The 17,264-nt window shown below is 39.6% G+C and overlaps 1 protein-coding gene across 3 annotated transcripts in view; it reads left to right on the top strand.

Annotated features, from left to right (window-relative positions):
* The first annotated feature begins 30 nt into the window (after positions 1-30).
* The window catches only part of LOC113010003 (collagen alpha-4(IV) chain-like), a 28,529-nt gene continuing 11,295 nt past the window's right edge, over positions 31-17,264 (top strand). The window contains exons 1-24 of one of the 3 annotated variants that reach the window (XM_026148757.1): positions 31-192; positions 383-469; positions 995-1,037; positions 5,609-5,680; positions 6,055-6,189; positions 6,398-6,442; positions 10,020-10,136; positions 10,501-10,566; positions 10,688-10,723; positions 10,890-10,952; positions 11,047-11,082; positions 11,188-11,229; positions 13,663-13,746; positions 13,959-14,003; positions 14,087-14,158; positions 14,251-14,295; positions 14,375-14,428; positions 14,749-14,812; positions 15,829-15,927; positions 16,186-16,338; positions 16,523-16,531; positions 16,634-16,723; positions 16,934-17,085; positions 17,172-17,244. In XM_026148757.1, coding sequence (XP_026004542.1) covers positions 429-469; positions 995-1,037; positions 5,609-5,680; positions 6,055-6,189; positions 6,398-6,442; positions 10,020-10,136; positions 10,501-10,566; positions 10,688-10,723; positions 10,890-10,952; positions 11,047-11,082; positions 11,188-11,229; positions 13,663-13,746; positions 13,959-14,003; positions 14,087-14,158; positions 14,251-14,295; positions 14,375-14,428; positions 14,749-14,812; positions 15,829-15,927; positions 16,186-16,338; positions 16,523-16,531; positions 16,634-16,723; positions 16,934-17,085; positions 17,172-17,244 — 1,636 coding nt within the window. In that variant the 5' untranslated portion in view covers positions 31-192; positions 383-428. Of the gene's footprint in view, positions 193-382; positions 470-630; positions 649-758; positions 844-994; positions 1,038-5,608; positions 5,681-6,054; positions 6,190-6,397; positions 6,443-10,019; positions 10,137-10,500; positions 10,567-10,687; positions 10,724-10,889; positions 10,953-11,046; positions 11,083-11,187; positions 11,230-13,662; positions 13,747-13,958; positions 14,004-14,086; positions 14,159-14,250; positions 14,296-14,374; positions 14,429-14,748; positions 14,813-15,828; positions 15,928-16,185; positions 16,339-16,522; positions 16,532-16,633; positions 16,724-16,933; positions 17,086-17,171; positions 17,245-17,264 lie in introns of those variants that run through there. The other 2 variants (XM_026148758.1, XM_026148759.1) reach the window with 2 other exon arrangements.

A 17,264-nucleotide genomic window follows, 5' to 3' on the forward strand; every position in this document is an offset into this window, starting at 1 on the left:
TCTGTTGTGTTTATTCCCAGTCAAAACGCTTCTTCTCATCTCACTCTCACTGGTCCCTGCAGCGGACGTTTCTCACTTTGGTTTTTTACTGGCATGAGGACAGGAGATAAGATGGAATCTCAAGTTAGGGATTAAGCTACTTGGCTAGAGCTAAATGAACTTCATGAAAATCATTTTGGGCTCTGAATTTGGGTGAGTAGCAAATACTTGTTGTGCATAGTGGAACTAGTCTTTTAAAAATCCTTAATCAGTTGCATGCTCCCACTTTTTAAATGTCATAACTGCATGTTCTGTATCTTCTACCTTATCTCTCACTTTCATACAAAGTGCCCTTTGCCTAACAGGTGTTTTTGCTGTTTCATTCTTTTGTTTTAATCCACAGGTGGCAGCACTGAGGCCAGCAAGCAGCTGTGAAGTGGACTTGAGAGATGAAATCCTCGGTTACTCCTGCGACTTTGTTTGCTCTTTGGTACGTCTCACTCCAATATTTTTAATAACTACAATATTTTTGCAGAACTCAATATGAGGCACATGTTAGCTTTTTGGTAAGAGTATTCAGATAATAATGCAAATTTTTATGACTGAATCAAAAAAATAGTCCTTAACCCTTGCTATCTTTAGATTCCACTCAGACCTCTTTGACTGAACGTAAGCTATGACACTCACATTAATAACTCTGTAAGTGTGTTTACCTGAAGACAGGCATTCTTCTGGCCTGTTTATTCAAATATGCAAACATCTGTATGCTTGTATACTAGAAGTAAAAAGAAGATCTGCTCTGAGGCAGGCACAGAGGCACATACTTTCACTTTCAAATACTAAGTGGACACCAAAATGATAACAGTGAGTGGGAAAGATTTGCTCAGAACATATCAGACTAATAGATCAAACTCCATACAAGGGTCTCTCTCTTGGTCATTTACAGTTGTGTAATAGCATCCAGTAGGTGCTCAAAAAGAAAAGCGCTAACCTTTTAACACTCTTGTTTTCACAGGTGGATGCTTTCCCTCATCTTCTTTGTGCAGCAGCTCAAGGCAGTAAGAATTATTTTATAGACATTTATATTCATACTTAACATAACTATTATACATAGCATATCTACTCCGAGTTCTAGTACTATATTGCGAATAAATTATACATTGAGTAATGAATAGTAATGAATTTTAATTTAAGAAAATCACATTTCATTAATTTTTGTTGCCACATTTTTAAACATGTTAATTTTACTTTAAATATATTAGCATTAGCTTTAGATAGCTATCCCCATCCATTGCAGAGCTTAGTCCAACTACAGTGGCTCAGGTTTGAATGAATTCTTTCATGTAATTTGCTAAACACACTTGAATTACATTTTCCTTAATGCAGCCGGTGCTACTGCTACTGTTAGAGCAGCCAGGACTGTAGTTTTATGTTCCGTTTATCAGTGTAACATAAGCATAGCCCCGACTCTGCTGTTCAGTGAACTCAACATGTTATTGCTTATCACAATCTGTATGTCGCTATGCAAACAAACATACCAAACAGATAGACTCTTAAGTTAGGATTTGCTAAGTATTTCCCAGGGGAATCTCACTGCACCTGGAAGACTGTTCAGCTCCTTATCTGTTGATGTTGTTTATCCCTGGTACTTTATGTTAAGCCGCATACTATGGGCTTTTGCACACAAATACTTCAAAATGCTAAACTGGACGTGACAAATGTATTGGTTGAGTTCCTGTTTTGCCTATTTTTTGTCTATACACAGTATGTTTATAGTAGCTACTTAGAGAATACATCATAATAAAATAGAGAAAATGCAAATGATAAATATATATATATATATATATATATATATATATTTAAACAAATTTAAAATAAACAAATAAACTGATCAACTTCCAAGTATCACAATATTTTTCTGAACCAGGCAGCCAAGCTGAGCATTGGGCTTTCCTATACTTTTAACTCACTGACCAAAGTCAAAGCCTTTTATTTTAATTAATAATCATGGCTCAACTATTGTAGCAAGCAGAACAGGGCAGGTGGTTTTGTTGCCAAAAAAGTGTGCGAGTGGTAAAAAGACCATGTTGTTATCCAATAGTTTGTGTTTAATACTAAAAAATTACTAATAATAACTTTCACATTTGATATTCTCAAATGTCTCACTTTGTGTTTTCTTGCACAAAGAATTTAACTTTAATATTCACAGAGTTTTAATACTTAGCATTATTCACATATGACACCATTGGCAAGCAAACAGTTATAGCTGTGGTCAGAAGTTTACATATACTCATCATGGACATACATGGATGTCATTTTAATGATTTCTTTCACATTGCGCAAAGTGGATGGAACAATGAAACAAGAGGACTACTACTTGAAATGAATTTGAACACAAATAGGTCGTCCAACAAGAAAATGATCCTAGACATATCGAAAGGCTAACAAAAAGCTTCTAGAACCAGCTCTTTATCCTCTTGATGATATTCGAGTGTGCGTAGGTGTTTGCCAAACCACTCTACACATGTCTACATGTGTTTTGAAGACTTGGAGAAGGTATTCGACAATGCTCCTTGAGTAGCGCCCACTGTGGGGGGTGCTGCGGGAGTATTAGCTGTCTGGCTTGTTGCTATAGACCGTTCAATCCCTGTACAACTGCAACAGGAGCATGGTTCAGATTGCTGACAATGTTAGACTTATTTCTGGTGGGTGTTGGACTCTGCCAAAGCTGCCCTTTGTCACCGATTCTGTTCATAATTTTACTGGACAGAAATTCTAAGAGTAGACAGGTGATGGAAAACTTTAACTTTGGTGGTGTTTGTTGGCTAGAGGTGGCAGGGGCAGGGATAGCTCAGTAGGTAGCATGGTTGCCCCATGATTAGAAGGTCGGGGGTTCGAATCCACTCAACGGGAACCTGAGGGTCCCTTTTGCACTAGAGCAGTTTACACCTAAGTGTAACGCGGTGAGAATGACAGTTACCACCTCCACTTCAGAGGCTGGATGGAGCCTTAATGCTCAGTCTGTGCCAGGAAACCAGCCATTTTAAATGGACTCCACCAATTCTTCCATGAAGCGTGGTGAAATATTTGGACAGAATTATGGTAGAAACTTGTTGATGGCTATGAAAAGTGTCATGTCAAGGTATAACTCACCAAAGGACATTTATACCAAATATTAAATGGGGTATGTGTATATACAGGGAGTGCAGAATTATTAGGCAAGTTGTATTTTTGAGGAATAATTTTATTATTGAACAACAACCATGTTCTCAATGAACCCAAAAAAGTCATTAATATCAAAGCTGAATGTTTTTGGAAGTAGTTTTTAGTTTGTTTTTAGTTTTAGCTATTTTAGGGGGATATCTGTGTGTGCAGGTGACTATTACTGTGCATAATTATTAGGCAACTTAACAAAGAAAACAAATATATACCCATTTCAATTATTTATTTTTACCAGTGAAACCAATATAACATCTCCACATTCACAAATATACATTTCTGACATTCAAAAACAAAACAAAAACAAATCAGCGACCAATATAGCCACCTTTCTTTGCAAGGACACTCAAAAGCCTGCCATCCATGGATTCTGTCAGTGTTTTGATCTGTTCACCATCAACACTGCGTGCAGCAGCAACCACAGCCTCCCAGACACTGTTCAGAGAGGTGTACTGTTTTCCCTCCTTGTAAATCTCACATTTGATGATGGACCACAGGTTCTCAATGGGGATCAGATCAGGTGAACAAGGAGGCCATGTCATTAGTTTTTCTTCTTTTATACCCTTTCTTGCCAGCCACGCTGTGGAGTACTTGGACGCGTGTGATGGAGCATTGTCCTGCATGAAAATCATGTTTTTCTTGAAGGATGCAGATTTCTTCCTGTACCACTGCTTGAAGAAGGTGTCTTCCAGAAACTGGCAGTAGGACTGGGAGTTGAGCTTGACTCCATCCTCAACCCGAAAAGGCCCCACAAGCTCATCTTTGATGATACCAGCCCAAACCAGTACTCCACCTCCACCTTGCTGGCGTCTGAGTCGGAGTGGAGCTCTCTGCCCTTTACCAATCCAGCCACGGGCCCATCCATCTGGCCCATCAAGACTCACTCTCATTTCATCAGTCCATAAAACCTTAGAAAAACCAGTCTTGAGATATTTCTTGGCCCAGTCTTGACGTTTCAGCTTGTGTGTCTTGTTCAGTGGTGGTCGTCTTTCAGCCTTTCTTACCTTGGCCATGTCTCTGAGTATTGCACCCCTTGTGCTTTTGGGCACTCCAGTGATGTTGCAGCTCTGAAATATGGCCAAACTGGTGGCAAGAGGCATCTTGGCAGCTGCACGCTTGACTTCTCTCAGTTCATGGGCAGTTATTTTGCACCTTGGTTTTTCCACACGCTTCTTGCGACCCTGTTGACTATTTTGAATGAAACGCTTGATTGTTCGATGATCACGCTTCAGAAGCTTTGCAATTTTGAGACTGCTGCATCCCTCTGCAAGATATCTCACTGTTTTTGACTTTTCTGAGCCTGTCAAGTCCTTCTTTTGACCCATTTTGCCAAAGGAAAGAAAGTTGCCTAATAATTATGCACACCTGATATAGGGTGTTGATGTCATTAGACCACACCCCTTCTCATTACAGAGATGCACATCACCTAATATGCTTAATTGGTAGTAGGCTTTCGAGCCTACAGCTTGGAGTAAGACAACATGCATGAAGAGGATGATGTGGACAAAATACTCATTTGCCTAATAATTCTGCACTCCCTGTAATTGACTCTCTCTATATAATTCTGACCCTGTGTTAGTTAGACAAAATCCAAAATACATTAAATATTATGCATGTAATATTTATTTAAGACACAGCTCAAAACACATCTGTTTAAACTGGCTTATTCGCTTTAATGCTGATTTTATCTGTTGTCACGCTCTGTTTTGTAATTTTGACTTATTTTATGTATTTTATGACTATTGTTCCTTTTATTAATTGTGTTTTTTGTAAGGTGACCTTGGGTTTCTGAAAGGCGCCCTCAAATAAAATGTATTATTATTATTATTATTATTATTATTATTATACTACTTGTTTAAATATTTTCTGTAGCAATAGAAAAATTCCAGCGTTTTCTATTCCCACAAAGTGCATTTGGTTATTACACTGAACCCCACTGTCCTATTAAAAGTATAACTGACCGTTGCACTTCATTTTCTGAAAGTTGGGGCGCATCCCATGAAGTTTAGATCTAAAGCAGACAGGTTTATCAACAGATGTGCAGAAGGGTCTCACTAATTTTCACCAGTGTAAATATTTAGTGGCCTTAGAGAAAACATTACTAATGTTTTCAACACAGATATTTCTGCGGTGCAACACTCCCAGAAGACACACACACACTGATGTTTGAACTCAGTACAGGTTTTCAGTAGAATGTCAAGACAAAATAATTCTTATCAAGGTCATGTCTATTTAGCCATCAGTGTGAGAACACTGATATGTGCAAAGCTTTCTAATCTGCACTGTTCAGTCTCTATAGGAAACTATATTTTTTCTCAAGACTGAGAATCAGCAAATATAATCAGCCTCCTGTTCTCTTCTAATGCTTACGAGCACCTGTGTTTTGTTTGTTTTACTTTTCTTTTTTCAGGGAAACACTGAAGGCCCGTGTCAAGGTAGAGACTGCTCTGTATGTCGGTGTCTTCCTGCCAAAGGTGCACGGGTATGGACTGTTTCTCTTCACAACGTTATGAAATGGAACAGAAACTTAACTTGGTTTTTAAACTGAAAGGGTTTTTGTCTTCATTAGTCTGTCAGGACTGTTATGCAGGATGCTTTACTGTTGGGGTGGATTTAGCAAATCATTAGTTTCTCTAATAATAATAATAATAATAATAATGATGATGATGATGATGATGATGATGATGATGATGATGATGATGATGATGATTATATCTCTAGAACAGGCAAAAAAGAAAACAGTTGAGTGAAACTTAATTAAGTCACACAGAGATCTGCATTGTTGTTATTCTAAATACAAGCCATGAATATCTTCACTGGAAAAAGTGTTATTTTAACAGTGTTTTTGCTTTGTAGGGCGCTCCTGGTAGACTAGGCCAGGAAGGTCCACGGGGACTAATGGGACTGCAGGGACGTGAAGGGCTTCCTGGAGAGAAAGGCAGGAAGGGAGCAGCTGGATCACATGGCCCAGAGGGGCCTAAAGGAAGTCAAGTTAGTGTTCATTTCCATGTTGGTGTGAATATATATATATATATATATATATATATATATATATATATATATATATATATATATATATATATATATATATATATGGGTTCAAAATAATGCCAAAAATGTTAAATGATGAATTTCCTCTTTATTTTTTGAGACTAAGGATGAATGAATAGCTATTGCAATAAATGTCTTTATATTACAGGGAAAGACTGGTGCTCCTGGTTTTCCTGGTAGAAGTGGTTTACCAGTAAGTAAACTACTGTTTTTTATAGATTTAATTCCAAATGTCAAAAAATAAACATCTCATACTGACAGCAATAACTAATTTCATGTGAGTAGGCAAGTGTCTTTTTACCCTCAGGGTACCCTGGCTTCCTCTTTTGGTACAGAAGAAATGCTTGTTAGGTTAACTTGTGATTCTAAATTGGCTGTAAGGGTGAATGTGAGCTATACAGAGGACACACTCTGGACCTGGTCATCACCCATGGGCTGTCCACCAGCGTGTCCTCTGTTGTTGACTTGGCTGTCTCTGACCACTACTGTGTGTTTTTTAACATCACCGGTTTTATTCAGCGGAAGACCTCAGTGCGAACTGTGAGGAGGCGCTATCTAACCTCTGAAGTGGCTGCAAATTTTACCAGGGTTTTAGTCAAATGCCCCCCTGTGATTTTACCTGCACCCTGCGATTTGATTTTTAGTTATTTTAACAGCAAACTGAAGAAAAGCCTTGACTCCGTTGCTCCACTCACCACCAAAAAGATTAACGTAAAACATGCATCACCCTGGAGAAACGAAGAAGTCAAAAAACTCAAAAGAAATTGCAGGGCAGCAGAAAGGAGATGGAGGAAAAATAAAAATAATATCAACCATCAAATATTTTCCGAACAACTTAAAATGTACAATAATACATTAAGGAAGTCAAGAAATTCATACTTCGCCAAAATAATCAGTATTAACAAAAATAATCCCAAGGTCCTCTTTTCCACCATAGATCATTTATTTAACCCTGATTTTAAAAGCTCCAAAAGAACCCCCACAGACTCGCTCTGTGAGCAGTTTGCAGACCACTTCAGGGGAAAGATCAGCGCCATCAGATCTGATATTTTATCTAATCGCGATATGATTGTAAACACATCTGAGGGCTCGATTGTACCTGAGGAGACACTGGACAGCTTTGTCCTGGTTAATGCTGAGAACTTTCAGAAGGTTTTCTCCACAGTGAGACCCACCACATGTCTTTTAGATCCAATTCCTTCTTCACTCTTTAAAACACTTTATGGATTTTTTGAGGCTGAGCTTTTATACATGATGAATTGCTCTCTTCAGTTGGGTGTCTTCCCTGCTGCCTTTAAAACGGCGGTGGTGAGGCCCCTTCTGAAGAAGAGCAATTTGAATTGTAATGATTTTAATAACTACAGACCTGTATCCAACTTACCATTTTTAAGTAAAGTCTTAGAAAAACTTGTTTTTACTCAGATTACTGATTTTCTCAATGATAGACAGATCCTGGAGATATTCCAGTCTGGATTTAGGGTGAACCACAGCACAGAGACGGCTCTCCTAAAGGTTTTAAATGATCTTAGACGTAACTGGGACGCCCAAAAGCTCTCAGTCCTGGTGCTACTGGATCTAAGCGCAGCCTTTGATACAGTAGACCACGCTATTCTTTTAAACAGACTAAAACACATGGTGGGCCTCTCTGGTGCTGTACACAACTGGTTCACTTCCTATCTCTCTGACAGAACTTTTATGGTGAGTATGGATACATGCTCCTCTAAGATCCATAAAATGACATGTGGTGTGCCTCAAGGGTCGGTTCTAGGCCCTGTACTTTTTAATTTGTATATGTTGCCTCTCGGCAGTGTCATCAGGAGGCATGGAGTGAACTTCCACAGTTACGCTGATGACACGCAGCTGTACATCTCCGTGTCTCCTGATGACACCAGACCAATGGATGCCCTTTTTAACTGTATCTTGGATATAAGATCTTGGATGGCAGAAAACTTTTTACAGCTTAACCAGGACAAGACTGAAGTTTTAATTGTCGGTCCTGAGGCTCAGAGAGAGAAACTCTTGTCTAAATTAGAGGCATTTTCACTATGTCCTTCGCTACAAGTGAAAAACCTGGGTGTTATTTTTGACTCTGAGCTTGGTTTTATCCCACATGTTAAACATGTAACCAAAATTGGATTTTATCATCTAAAAAATATAGCCAGAGTCCGCCCTATTCTCTCTCGGGCCAACACGGAGATGCTGATGCATGCTTTTATTACCAGTCGCATTGATTACTGTAATGCCCTGCTCTCTGGTCTTCCTAAGAAGAATATTTCAACTTTACAACTCTTGCAAAACTCGGCAGCTCGTGTGCTGACGAAGACCAGAGGGCGGGCCCACATTACACCGGTTTTAGAATCGCTGCACTGGCTCCCCGTGTGTTTCAGGATCGATTTTAAAGTTCTTTTATTGGTTTTTAAATGTCTTAATGGTCTTGGGCCTTCTTATCTCTCAGATCTGCTTTTACCATATGAACCCTCGCGGACCCTGAGGTCCTCTGGTACTGGCCTTTTAATTGTCCCTAAAGTCAGGACACATACTCACGGAGAGGCAGCTTTTCAGTGGTATGGTCCTCGTCTGTGGAACAGCCTGCTGGAGGAGCTCAGGGCCGCAGAGAACGTACATGTTTTTAAGAACAGGCTCAAGACCCACCTTTTTAATTTAGCTTTTACTTAGCGTTTATTTATTTTTTATGCTTATTTATTCTATCCTGTTACTCTATTATTAATTTAGGATTTACCGAATATTTTTTGATTTTATTCTTATTCATTTTTTAATCTTCTTACTCTATTTATATTTATATTTATATTGTATCCTGTTCTTATTTATTTTATCATTTTACCCTGTATATATCGTATTGCGTCATATCTCCAGTGTTTCCTCGGAGGGCGCTCTCTGCACCGGGGCTGTTATTGACCGTGGCTGCTGGGTCTCTGGGGTCCTCTCAGCCTGGTTGGGGGGCTCCTTGGCCTCCCTCCTGCTGTGTGCCCAGCCCGGAGGCTGCGGTCTGTGACCGGCTCCCGGTGCAGACGGCTCTCTGTTATAATGTTTCCTCACTTGGCTCATGCGAGCCCAGCCCAATTTTTACTCTTTAAGTGTGCGCGTGTGTGTATGTGTGTGTGGGTGGGGGTGGGGGGATATATGTGTATTGAGAGTGTGGGGAGTGAGTTGGAGGGTGGGGTGGGCTGCTTTTAACTATGTAAAGCACTTTGTGCTACATTTTTTCTGTATGAAAAGTGCTTTATAAATAAAGATTGATTGATTGATTGATTGATTGATTGATGTAGCTGGCCTCTCTCCCGATAACAGCTGGAATAGGCTCCAGCTCTCCTCGACACTGAATTGAATTGGCAGCTGACAAAATGGATAGATGGACTTCTCTTATGTGCTGATCATTTATTTTTCTACAGTGTCAAAGAAGTAATCAATATCAGGCAGTCTGTCAGTGAAAATATGGTGTCCGCAGTTGTGTAACTGCCCAATTCTTGCAGTTAAAATATTGGAGGCTCATGTGTTATGCCCTCTAGTGGACAAATATAATACACACTGCTGGTGCCAGTGTGGTTCTCTTCACTACAACTTGAAGCTGTATCTTCAGTATGCTGGTTTACTTAGTCATCCACCACTATATAATTATAGTTATAGTGGCCTTTAGATATCACTGCTGTAAAGGATATGTACATATCATTTTAAATTAACAAGGAAGACAACAACTGTCATTTCCAACACTCTGTGTTTGTACGTGACCACAACTGTGCTATTTTTCTCAGGGTCACCCCGGAGCAGGTGGTGAGCCTGGGTTGCCAGGATTAGATGGTTGTAACGGGACACAAGGTAGGCCGGGAATCCCCGGTTTGCCTGGTTTGGATGGCCTCCATGGCTCACCGGTAAGTAGAATACTCATGTTTTAAATTATTCATTCAATGGTGAGACCTTCAGATGTTCCACCATCCTCTTTGAAGACATTTCATTAGTGGTTTAAAAAAAGAGTTACATTACTCATAGTGGACATGTTTTAGGTATCTCTACACTCAACTACCTTTCAGTACAATACAAGTGGTAGGATGATACTTAAACAGAACAATATCTATCAATGACACATATGCAGAATCTTGTTGCTGCTTCTTCTTCTTTTCTTCTTGCTTCTTTTTAAACTGCCTAAAAGACCCTTTGTGGCAGTTTCCTTTGTAAAAATGGTGACCATTGTAACAATATTAAATATATCATGAGCTTTAACTGTGTTTTTGTCAGGGATTACCTGGGCCTAAAGGAGATAAAGGAGAAGCTTCATATTTAGATGCACTTCCGGGAGTTCCTGTAAGTTCTCCTACAGTTAACACCCCTCTTTGTGTGCATTCCAGAATCATTTGTAATATATATGTACCCTGTCTGTAAAAATGCTATCCTCTTTTTCTGTCTTTTCTATTTTAATTTGCAGGGTGAGCGTGGGCGAGATGGACAGCCTGGCCCTCCTGTATGTTTTTTTAAATTTGAACAATTGAACAATTCTCTGCGAAACACTTTCAAAAATTAAAGCAGGCAATAAATATCTTAAAACTTTCTCTCCGTATTGTGCTCTTCATACCAACTGCTACCCGAACACTGCATTTTTAACATGACTGCATGGTTTCCTAAAACAGGGAAGACACGGATTTATTGGTCCTAAAGGTTACAGTGGTCCCCCTGGCCCTCCTGGCCCTCAGGTAATAAATGCATAAAAATAGATAAATATTTATGCATCTTTTATTTCAGTATCATATATCACTGAGTGTCACTTGTGCATCTGTGTGCATTTAGGGTTTAGAGGGAGCTGCAGGCGTGAGAGGACAAACAGTGAGTCATAAGCTTCACAGTATTTGACAGTGCTTGTTGAAAACTATTATACGGAGATACACATATGCAAAGCCAACACTTACTACACTTTTGGTTATTGGGCAGGGTGATGCTGGAAGATCACTGACAGGTGACGCAGGTGATGAGGTAAGAAACCTTTTTGGTAATCATGAATTATCTATCATTAGCCACGTTTTTTGGAATGTGAATTTGGTTTCACTAGCCACCAGTGTTGGTCAAGTTACTTGGAAAAAGTAATCGGTAACTAATTACTGATTATTTCCCGAAAAATGTAATCCCATTACTTTACTGATTATCCATCCATTCGCTTCCGCTTATCCTTTCCAGGGTCACGGGGGGCGCTGGAGCCTATCCCAGCTGTCACAGGGCGAGAGGCGGGGTACACCCTGGGCAGGTCGCCAGTCTGTCGCAGGGCTAACACATAGAGACACAGACAACCATTCGCACTCACATTCACTCACAGATTCACACCTATGGGCAATTTAGATTGACCAATTAACCTATCCCCCCTAACTGCATATTTTTGGACTGTGAGAGGAAGCCGGAGTACCCGGGGAGAACCCACGCAAACATGGGAGAACATGCAAACTCCACATAGAAAGACCCTGGCCTGCTGGTGGAATTGAACTCAGGACCTTCTTGCTGTGTGGCAACAGTGCTAACCACCTTTACTGATTACTTATTTTGAAAAGTAATTAGTAACTTAGTTACTTTTAAAAACATGATTTATCTCCTAAATAGGTAATAAAGCAATAGCTCTTTCAGCCCAATTCTACTTTTTCTGCATAATCCATCATATAAAATGTAATCAAATGAAAAAGTCTCTTTTTAAAACTTGTTTTATTAGTTTTAATCTTTTAACTTTATGCATCAAGCAAACATTAAATTATATGCCACATTCTCTGACTGGAAGAAATTTGTTTAACATTTAAACCTATTTTCTGCATATTCCAGCATATAAAATAAAACAGTTTTCTGTGTTTACGCTCACTCTTTCATGTAAAACACAGCAGAAAATAAATAAAATCAAAGACTCAGCGGTCCGGTTGCTCTCTTTTCACCTGTATAGCAGGAGTGGGGCAGGCGGAGGTTTGCCCTGGTGCAGGTGTGCCGCAGCGGTCAGTGGAAGGATACGGCAGTTTCTCTGTGAATTTCACATTCCAGCGGCAGCATATTTGGTGCTTGCTCAGATGTTTAGGGTTTTTTTTCGATGTAAAAAGAAGTTTTCTTCCCATGCAGTGAACAGCGAATGCTAATGTTTTTGTCACTTTTTACGGAATCAAACTCAAAGTAAGGTCAGTACTTCCAGGCTTTAACCGCTGCACTCGTTACATTATCCATTGTTGATCTGCACACAGCTGTTGCCAGAATGTCTCACTCGCTTACGTCATTGTCATGAGACACTCCCCCCAAAAAAATCAAGGTTTTAGTAATGCAGTGTGCTTATGGGAAAGTAACAGTAATCTAATTGCCTTTTTTGCAATAGCAATCCCTTACTTTACTCGAAAAAAGTAATCGGATTAACGGGTTACTGCCCATCTCTGCTAGCCACACCCAGACATGATTGCTGCCAGACCTGCTGAATAAAGAAATTACTTAAACCTGCCTGATGAAGTGAAGTAGGCTAAAAGGTCTAAAAAAAAAACCCCCAAGAAATTCAAGAACAACTAAGAAACAAAGTCAAACCCAGCAATCATATGACCCTCTATGAGCAAGCACTTTGGCAACAGTGGGAAGTACAAACTCCCTTTTAACGGGAAGAAACCTCCGGCAAAACCAGGCTCAGGGAGGGGCGACCATCTGCTGCAACCCGTTGGGGTGAGAGAAGGAAGGCAGGATAAAAGACATGCTGTGGAAGAGAGCCAGAGATTAACCTGTACAGTGGTGAACCTTCCCAGGAGTGGACAGGGTACCACAATTACTCCATGAGTGAATCAATGACTCATCCAGGAGATCACAAACAACTGCAGAACAGCATCTAAAGACCTGCAGGCTTCACTTGCTGAGACATGGCCAAAAATGGTGGTGATGGTGTGATGGTGTGGGTCTTCTTTGCTGCTTATGAACCTTTGTTTACTTCCCGTAACTGATGTAACCACGAATTCTACCAGATAATCCTGAAGGAGAATGTCCAGCCATAGTTTGTGCCCTAAAGGTCAAGCATGGTCAGGTTATGCAACAGGACAATTAAATACAGCAAAACACCACTATGAATGGTTCAATAAAAAAACACAACATGTAGGGCTTTTGGTATGACTTTGAACAATCCATTCATGCTCAAAAACCCTCCAATGTTGCTGAATCAAATCAATTTGGCAAATGAGAATGGGCCAAAATTTCTCCACATTGATGTGAAAGACTCATTACCAGTTATTGTGAACACTTGGTTGTATTTCTTCCTGCCAAGGCTGGCACGGTCAAGTATTTGGCAATATATATTCTCCTTTTATAAATGATGCGAAAAACTAAGAAATCAGGAAAAGGGAAAATGCTTTTTCATGATGCTGTATATTTTGATGTATATGGACAGTCAAATGCCTCAAAAATGTCATGTTACAGGGCGAACAGGGCCCGCCTGGCCCACCAGGACCAGAAGAAGTTGTAGAATATCCTCCACAATTTCTTTCACCAAAAGGAGGCAAGGTGAAGCCTTTTTTTTTTCTTAAAGCATTTGATTTTTAACTTCTTCATATTTTTTATGCAGATGCAACAATATTAATCCATGTTTTTGATCCTTTCGTGTCTACCCATCCATACAGCTTTTTATTTTAATTTACAAGTTGCAGTTCAAACTCTACTCTTCCATCTGGATTTTTGTTTTATAATTTCATCTTTTTTTTTGGTCTTTCTCCCAGGGTGACAAAGGTTTTCCTGGCCCATGTGGACTAAAGGGCTTAAAGGTGGGTTTTGATATGCCTGTGTACCTAGAAGTCATGTGTCAGAGGAAAAACAAATAACTCAATTATTGTTTTTTCCTATCCAGGGTGGTAGTGGTGACTACTACCCTCATGAATTGAAGGGAGAGCAAGGAGTCCTCGGATTTGTCGGATTTCGGGTAAATGATTTAAATGACACTGGACAATACACTTAGACAAAGACAAGTGAATATACATAAAAACGTTTTCAGCTCCTTCTTTCCATCTGTAGGGTCCTCCAGGATTACCTGGCAGGGAGGGACTAGCAGGACCTGAGGTGCAGCTTACATATGATGTTATTATGTCTTACTATACTTTGGCATTCTTTCATATTAAATACATTAATACATTTTCAGGGTTCTCGAGGACAGAGGGGACTTCCAGGCATCAGTGGAAGAACTGGACTAAAGGTGACTTTTGTTTATACATCAGTGAAATCAGTATTACAATTTTAAGAAAAACAGAATGCCACTGGGAGAAAAAGTTAAAAGGCTTGGTTTGATATAGATATAGACACTGTTGTTGGTTCTTCAGGAGACACGTGGTTAGCATATTTGCTATACATTTAGAGAAGGACTGTAAATGAATTACTGACATCTGGTGGTTACTTAGTGGAAAGGGTTGCTAACTGTAAAACTCCAATGAAATTCCTTGGTCCGTCTTCTCACCTGTAGAAAAAATGCGCATCGGTGCCATTTCTTTTCCTAACCATTCTTTCCATCTTACACAGGGTTACCCAGGAGATCCAGGTCTCCCTGGTGATACAGTCCTTCTTAATGGAAGTCATGTGAGAGGTGAGACCACAGCTCCATCTGTACTCTTATTACTACATTTTTTTTCCCGTTTTTGTTTACATGTAAAATGTAACAATATATTAGTTTCATAAATAAAAAAAATTCTGTCACTCTGCTGGGTGGAGCACTCAAGTTTTGCGAATGTGATAACTCAACAACAAAGTGATGTAGGAATTTTTTAGTTGATAGCATAGGTGCATCTGCTAGGAGGGTGAGGGGTAGCACAGGCAGTTACCAATATTTTGATAGTTTGCAACAGCTGCTATTCTGCTATTCTTTTATTTATCACTGTCAAAATACAGATTTAAATAAAGTGGTTCACTGGAGCTGTACAGTGTGATATTTACACTTACACACTGGGGGAATACTGGTGGTTGTGAAAGGGCTTCTTTCAGCTTGTTTTCAGCTTGAATTATGTCAGTCACAACTACACTACACTGTGACTATATATTTACTAAAATAATAAAATAACACAGCAATATATGTAGAGTATCACTTTAAATAAACACCTTTAAGTCACTGTTTTGCTTGTAGATTTATGGTTCAAATACAAATAGGTCCATAAATCCAACACCGGAGGCACTGACTTTAAAACAGATGGTTAAGATGGAATTAAAGTTCGTACTTTTATTCAAGGGATTTGACAAATAAATTAGCATTAACCATTTTCATATATATAGTTCTCCATCTTCAGATGCTCAAAGGTAATTGGACAAGTTAATGATATTTTAAATACTTGAGCCTTTCTGAAAAGGAAATGACTTGGAATGAACTCAAAGTCTGTTTTCTGCGTCCTTGATCACAAAGTAATCAGTAAACAGGCCTCACCTGGCCATGAAACTGCATGTCTCCAATTACTTCTGAGCCCCTGAACATGTCTAAATGCAAATCTGCATTTTCCTCACATCTGGACTTAAAATCCAACATGGTGATGTACAAAATTGCAACTTAGTTTGTAGTCCGATTCACCTTAATGTATAGTAAAACAATAATTACTTTATGACTTTATGTTTCAGGTGCTAAAGGTGACCGTGGATTTCCAGGACAACCTGGACTCCAGGGGGACACTGGGTCCATGGGCATTCCTGGGCCCTCTGGCCCACCAGGGTTATCAGGTCAGACTTCAGACTTTGCTTCCTTTCTTTGATGGCGAAGCCTTGTGTATTTTGATTTAGTACTTGTGCCGTATATATCACTCGTAATAATTATGATAATTCTTGCAACCTGACAGTTGTTAAAATACTCTGTTGCTGTGGAAATTACTATGTCAGTAATCAAAGATTCTCTCTGCTACTGATGGTCTGTGTTTTCACAGTTAGAAAACTGATCCTACATCATTTTAAATTTTACATTTTCATCTCACACCCTTATAGAGGGCCAGGGTTTGCCTGGTCCACGAGGGCCCCCTGGTCCTAAAGGCTACAAAGGAGAGCCGGGAAAGTATGATTACTATTCCATTGCCGTACCCAAGGGAGCTAAAGGACTCCCGGGACCTAAAGGGGCCACAGGCCCTCCAGGCCCCCCAGGTATGCTCTCTCTGCTCTTCGTATATAATACACAGGACAAGACTTTCATATGTGCAGAAGTTAATCTCACTGATGTATTTATTTTATTACTTGGATTGTCATCACTTTTTATATGTGATCACTTTAATGATGACTTAACTTCTGGTTTGTATGTCTCTGTACGTGCCTTATTGGATTGGATTAGGCTGTGGAGGTAATTTTTTTTAAATTATATTTTATCTAAAATATTAAAACATTTTTTAAATTTAATATAATTTTTAATTTATGAATAACTTATTTTCAACTAATCTCAAAGACTACTACTGTGAGCGCGGTGACCCTGGGGACCCTGGTGATCCTGGACCCAGTGGATCTACTGGAAACAAAGGGCTCAAGGGAATTAAAGGTGAACTGTGGCTGTTTGTTTGCATTAATCATATAAGCCAAGACTCTGTTCTTCTTTGTGAATACTGATGTTGAATTCACAAGCAACATGTGGTGGAAGACGAGCGTCAGTGATTCATTTCTCAATATAAACATCTGTGTGAGTCTGTATAAGCAGGTCTGGGGACTAAATTTAAATTCAACCAAATGTTGTTATTTTTGTCTTCTATAGGTTGTCCAGGGATTTGTGAATGTATCTCTGGCAGGGGGAGCCCAGGGTCTCATGGTCCACCTGGTTATCCAGGCCCGCCAGGATTACCTGGACATCAAGGACCAAGAGGGGACCCAGGTCTGAAAGGAAATGAGGGTTCTCAAGGACCACAAGTAAGAACAGTGGGACTAAAACTGCATGTGCAAATAAATGTCTTTTGTGTTATTTTTGTTATTCCCACAATTATGTGTGCTTGCAGGGCTTTCAAGGATTTTCTGGTTTAAAGGGACAAAAAGGAGAAAAGGGTGATGCTTTTGCAGTAGGTGTAAAAGGTGAGCGCCTCTCAAAAATT

Source organism: Astatotilapia calliptera, chromosome 18, assembly GCF_900246225.1.
Source record: "Astatotilapia calliptera chromosome 18, fAstCal1.2, whole genome shotgun sequence".
Taxonomy (NCBI): Eukaryota; Metazoa; Chordata; class Actinopteri; order Cichliformes; family Cichlidae; genus Astatotilapia; species Astatotilapia calliptera.